Source organism: Pteropus vampyrus, unplaced genomic scaffold, assembly GCF_000151845.1.
Source record: "Pteropus vampyrus isolate Shadow unplaced genomic scaffold, Pvam_2.0 Scaffold28, whole genome shotgun sequence".
Taxonomy (NCBI): Eukaryota; Metazoa; Chordata; class Mammalia; order Chiroptera; family Pteropodidae; genus Pteropus; species Pteropus vampyrus.
In genome coordinates this window covers 7286693-7293271 of record NW_011888809.1, presented here as the reverse complement: position 1 = coordinate 7293271, position 6579 = coordinate 7286693, and the positions used below count along the sequence as shown (strand labels likewise).

The 6579-nt window shown below is 42.5% G+C and overlaps 1 protein-coding gene across 2 annotated transcripts in view; it reads left to right on the top strand.

Moving 5' to 3' along the window:
• Positions 1-3986, top strand: part of VSNL1 (visinin like 1) — a 92110-nt gene extending 88124 nt beyond the window's left edge. Inside the window, exon 4 of one of the 2 annotated variants that reach the window (XM_011356598.1) lies at positions 2753-3986. In XM_011356598.1, the coding sequence (XP_011354900.1) occupies positions 2753-2950 (198 nt within the window). In that variant the 3' untranslated portion in view covers positions 2951-3986. The remainder of the gene's footprint in view (positions 1-2752) is intronic. The other variant, XM_011356599.2, reaches the window with a different exon arrangement.
• The last annotated feature ends 2593 nt before the right edge of the window (positions 3987-6579 follow it).

Here is a 6579-nt window from a genome sequence, read left to right as displayed (position 1 = left end):
CTGTGCTTCTAGGTGTAAAAGGCGGAGGCAGCAGGGCCTTTCCTGTCTGCAGCGCTCAGCAGGTCCCAGGTCAGAACGTACGGCCCCCAGTGGGCACGAAGCCAGCCACCTGGATGGGTGCTGCCAGCCTGTCCCACTAGCAAGTGACAAATCCTGCGAAGGAACAGGGATACCAGTGACATCCTCAGGAATCTGCTTTGAATTTTGTATTTGCTAGATGTATTCATCCAGAAACATATACCTTATCTGCTTTAAAATAGCACATGGTTTGTTTGGGTGTTTTTTTTGAGGGGGGCATTGAGGTGTATTTGCTTGTTTTCTACTCTCCACCTGGAGAATGTCCTGTAGCTCTGTTGGGATGGAGGGTCAGGTATCAGAACTCCCTGGTGCTGGTGACCGGCCTAGACTCATGGTGTGTGTGTGGGTGGGGTGGCGGCGGGGAAGGGGGCGAGGCCACCCTCATTCTTCACGGCCTCCCTTCTCCAGGGTCTGGGCTTCTCCTCCTGTGTCCATTCCCTGTCTCTCACAGCACCTTTGCCAACTACCGGCTTTGAGAAAAAAAACCTCTTTATATCTCTCCTAAATAAGCCTAGTCATGTTCTATTTTTAATGGGTTTTAAATGTCTGTTCTACAAAAGAAAAATCTCCTTAAAATGATGTCGGGACACTTGAGCCTCACTCAGAGATGACAGGGGGCTGGGGACAGGGAGCCGGTGGCAGGGGAAACCAGTTCTGGGCAGTCTCACTCTGGCACCACTCTGTTTGGGGAGAGAAGTCTGCTCCCTGCCCTAGTCCTTGTCCTCATAGGATAGTGACCAGAGAAGCCACAAATGAGGGTTGCTAGCTACCCACCAACCCGAAAGCCGTGTGTCAGCAGCCTCACCCACAGAAAATAGCGAGGTGCCCGTGAGTGAGGATGCGCTGAGCGACAGCCTCCCTGTGCCTGCTCTTGGCCTTGAGCACTGTGTCAAACCACTGTCCAGACGGGCGAGCTTGTCGCCTCTCATCCGACGGTGGCCTGGGAGGCCACCCAGTGCTGCCAGCAAGAGGGGAGCTGTGGCCTTTCGGCCTGTCCTGGCTGAGACCTCAGCCTCGACCCTCCCCTCCTGACACCTGAATGTGTGCGTGTGTTCTGCCTTGCAGTTCTTCCCCTACGGCGACGCCTCCAAATTCGCCCAGCACGCCTTCCGCACCTTCGACAAGAACGGCGACGGCACCATCGACTTCCGAGAGTTCATCTGCGCCCTGTCCATCACCTCCAGGGGCAGCTTCGAGCAGAAGCTGAACTGGGCCTTCAACATGTATGACCTGGACGGTGACGGCAAGATCACCCGGGTGGAGATGCTGGAGATCATCGAGGTGAGTGGCGGGCTCTCTCGGGGGCTCCCTTGGGTGTGGCCAGGACCTTGGCTGAGGGACACAGAAGGCAGACCCGCAGGCCTGTGTCTCAGCTTCCTTAGCCCTAGGGCGGCTTCTTTTCTTCCCTGCCAGGAGCCCTTCTGGTGGCAAACCAAGCCTCGAGTTCTCCCGTCTGTGGTCCCTGCTCCAGTACTGTTCTGGGAAGTCACAGATCCAAGCTCCTAGGCCCTGACTGTCAAGCGACAGTCAGCATTTAATGTCACTTCTGCGTTGCGAGACCTCCCACAAACATATACCTCCTGGGACTCAGTTTCTCTGGTTCTTGGCTTAGCTCCGCTCTGCCAGGTGTCGCCCCTTCCAGCAACCCACCGACCTCTGTGGGCACAGATGCTGTGTGGATGCTCTAACTGGCATTTTAAAACCTTTACTGAATTATAATTTATAGACTATAAATCCACCCATTTTAACTGTGCAATTTAATGATTTTTAGTAAACTTAATAGAGTATGCAACCATCACCATAATCCAATTTGAAAACATTTTCATTCCCCCGTGCCCACCCTGACTCAGGAAGCTCCTGACCTACCTTGTCTCTATGGGTTCGTCTTGCTGGACATGTCATATAAATGGAATTGAACAACATAAGTACATGACCTTCGTCTGGCTTCTTTTTTGATCTGTGTTGTAGGATTTATTTCATTCCTTTTTGCTAAAAACAGTACTTAGTTGTATAACTGTGTCATATTTTGTTAATCTGTTTACCAGCTGATGAGCACCTGTGTTTAGACTTTTTGGCTATTGACAACGTTGCCATGATTGTCCATCTCCGAATCTTTATGTAGATGGGCGTTTATTTTTTTAAGGCACTTTCCTAAGCAAAAACAATATTCCTACCTAAGAGATTTCCACACTGAGAACTAATTGTGTGCAAGGAATTTCTTACCCTTTAACTATGAACAAAGTTCCTATTCCACACCTCTGCTTATACCAACTTCCGCAGATGTTTTACTGGTCCACCCTGCTGTCTTAACAGATTGTAAATTCCTCCTCAGTTGGGACCACGTTTAACCTCTTCTTAAGTCTCCAAGGGCTAGCACTTGTTGACTATCATCTTCACCTCGGAGGGTTTAAAACTGAACCCACTGTTTTCCTCCCCAGCCCTGCTTCTAACCTATGATTCTTGATCTCACCATGGAGCTACTTTCTACCTATTTCCTCCAGCCAGAAACCTGGGGATCGTCCAAAATTCTTCTCTATGCAAATGATCATCACAAGACATACACATATCTGATTATTGTTACTCTCTTATTGAAAACCATTTAAGCACTTCGAAGCAAGCTTCAATTCTTTATCTTATCATAGGGGAACTTTATGATGTTTCTTGTTTTCCCAAGGCCATCTACAAAATGGTGGGCACTGTGATCATGATGAAGATGAACGAGGATGGCCTCACGCCCGAGCAGCGAGTAGACAAGATTTTCAGCAAGATGGATAAGAACAAAGATGACCAGATCACGCTGGATGAATTCAAGGAGGCTGCCAAGAGCGACCCTTCCATTGTATTACTTCTGCAGTGTGACATTCAGAAGTGAGCTGAGCTCAAGGCTATGGACTGCACAAGTCTCAATGTTCCATTCAGTCTGCAGCTACACACACACACACACACACACACACACACACACACAAATATTGCTTGGACTACCTATAAATGGACTTGCTTCTTGTGTTTGAAACACTTGTGTGCATGAGAATGTCATTTGCTAATGAATTTTAAAAAGCTTATATTATAAAACAAAAAAACCACCTGCCACAATGTGATATGTGTAATATCATTTCATAAAAACCCTCCTTCTCTAAAGCCTGGCCAGAAACGTGCTGCAAAAAGTTATATGATTTTCTGTTCATGTTTTGCTAATGCTCGTGTCTCCTTGATTACATAATATTAGTAGCACTGAGACCTCCCCACGGTAATGTAACTTAATTATAAGGCGTATCACCATTCTCCTGTAAAATAGTACTGGACAGACACAGGGCGGGGTCTTGGGCTCCTCCGTGTGGTCCACACACAAGAGCTTGTATTATCAGTGAATATAAATGTACTACATTTGCATGCCTTTTAGGTTTGCCTTAATTCTTACCTCATTTGCATCCTATCAATCTGGAAAGAGCTGTTTTGGAATTAATGCAGTGTAAAACTTAAACATCCTGCTAAATGACTCATTAAGTATATCTATCTATATATACATATACACAAAGATATTTATTGACAGTAAAAAAAAAAAATGGAAATGTACTGATTTCTGCTTGAATTTTCAAAGGCTTTCAAGAGGTGGCAATAGATGTCCCAAATAAATTTATAACATTTGATGTTTTCCCTCAATACTTATTTCATAATTTTAAATTTGAAACAGATGTTCATAATCACCAAGGGCCAGCTAGCAACAACTTACCACATCGACCCTTAAACACACAACTTTGGAATTCGAAGAATGAATGACAAGGAAAGGGGAAAAAAGCAACTTGCCAACTCTTCATCCGGAGGGACAACCCGCACAGCATGTAAAGTTTACATACAACTTTTCATTCTCAAAAAATGCTCATTATATGAAAATAAATTTTATCTCGGTGTGACTGTGGTACTAACAATGCTTTATGTTCTACACACCTGCATGGAAGATGGACACGATGAGCAGGATGAGAAGCCACAGAAAAGGGGACATCTGTCTTGCCAAATTGGAAGTACACTAGGTGTTATCTCTAATGATGGAATAAAACTCTGACTCTTTTAACCTTGAGGAAGGCAGGCAGATTCCATTGAGACCTCTAAAGGCAGGTTTGCATTTTTAGATTGTGCCTAGAGAAGTTGTTTCTTTCTACAGTGCCGTCCCACAGAACTTTCTGTGACAATGGAAACATGTCTATCTGCACTAGCTACATGTGGCTGTTGAGCACTTCAAGTATGGCTAGTGTGACTGAGGAACTGAATTTTTTTCATTCTAATTGTTTTAATTTGCCACATGTAGCCAGTATAGACAGTATCAGACAATGCAGTGCTATATTATTCATTTTTTATTGAGCTCTTTTTCTCTAAATACTCTGTCTGCTTTTGGGATCATTAAATAAGCCTAGAGAACAGAGCCTAATGATCCAATTCATCCATCCAACAAGAAACTGTGAGCTAGGAAACCACCAAAAACACCCAGGACACTGATGGTGCCTCAAACACCGGCACAACCAAGTTTCTGGCCCAGAGACAACAGTCCCAAGTGCTGATACAATGTCCTGGGTCCCTTAGGCCCCGTGCTTTAAGTACAGCTCGGGTCAGACCGGGTGAGCATTATTCAAGTCAGTCATAGCTGCGCTGATGATAAACTAGGGGTCAAGGAGTCATATGTATGATGTAGTTAAGTCACTCAACACATATAAACTTAATGCTGTATTTTAAGAAATTACACATATTCCAAAAGAACAATTCCCTTTTTCTTGTTTTATTCTAATTACTGTTAATATTAATTAGAACATTAATTAAAGATATTTTCACTTATGATAGTTAAAACCAAAACTTTGTGAGGCCAAAACAATGAATAGTCTTTGACTCAATAAGGGACACTAACATACCTGAGAATTCTATTTTTCATTCGGTATTAAGAATCATAACATTCGAAAGCCATCACGAAAATCCAGACAATGAAATTATTTAACTCATACAAGTTTATGCATTTGGTATATGCTACTCCACTTTTTATTTGAAAGGCATGTTTGTTAAAATAGTTTGGATAGAAAATAATTATAAATGTAAATTAGAAATCAGTCTTTTTATGATTGGTAGGGGATGTTTAAAACAGCAAAGATTTCCCGTTTCTGTAAATTCTTAGATTAGAAAAGCACAAGTTCTTGAACTCATTTGCTAACTGATCTCGATTTAAGACTAAACTCCCTTACTCCACCAAAATAACAAAATCCAGTTTTTCTCAGTAACTATAGAAGTGCTGCTGCTTTTAAAATACTGCCTTTTCTCCCTAAAATATTTCCTTTTCAGCCTCCTAAGTACTTACTGCTACTAATACGGGGAATGCTGCTTGTTGGACATCCCTGTCTTTTTGAAAAGTTTAGCATTAATCTTAGTAGCAAACTTTTTAAAAAAGTTCATGGGTATCATTTCTTACACTGTACTATATTTTATCATTCTAAGAAGCACATCTTTTAACAACGCTATAATTAGGATGTATCTTATAACTGATGCCAGCTCACCATCAAAAGGTTGGCCTTTGGCTCTTGGCTACCTTCTCCAAGGGGAGCCACCTCTGACCCCCATTTCCCCAGACCTCTCCTCAGCCTCGTCTACACAGTCCTTTTGGCCTGTGTTCTCTTGTGGCTGAGCCAGAGCTTGCACACCCCTGAATTGAAAACTGGGGTTTTATACCAGGCAAACACGCTGCAGGCCAGAATGCAGCACTGTGCTGTCAGCCAGTTCCCACATGGGTTAGACATTTACTTGCGTGAAGGACAGCGACAGGACTGAGGGAAAGGCCACGTGTTGGAAGGTGACAGTGCTCTACTGCTCCACAAAAGTGTCTTATAAAGAGACAGCATGTTAAATCTGATGAAATATGGTAGGCAAATTAAAAGTACAGCCCAAATCTATCGTCGTATCGCTAGGGTTAAAAGTGACCTGTGCAGGCATTTCGACCAAAGTTTTTAAAGTTCTGTGTAAGTCTCTCATAATTAATAGCAAAAACCAGACAAAAAATCCACTATAAACTGGTCCCCATCCACAGACTGCCTGTGGACCCCACCCCCTGCAGTGAGAATGTAATATTCTGGAAAAGCAAAACTAAATATAACCAGATACTCAAACTTTTATTTTAATTCTTATAAAATACTATAGAAATGAACCCAAATGAAACAGATATGTACATGTACATATGTACAAAATTTTACTTCTGAAAAAGAATCTATAAAAGTAGATGGTTAAAAATAAAACAAAGAAACAAACTTAAAAAGATTTAAAACCAATGCTATGAAACTGACTTTCTCAAAGTAAAGTAATAGTAATTTTAAATTGCTGGTTGTAGTTGGTTTTTAAACTTATTTACATATTTTATTGTGGTCAGTTATATAAAGGAATCTCTTTTATTTTAGAATATCTTTAGTTTCATTTTATTTCGTCAAATAGCCCTGAATTTTTTCCCTTCACAAATCGTTCATCATGAGGACGTGG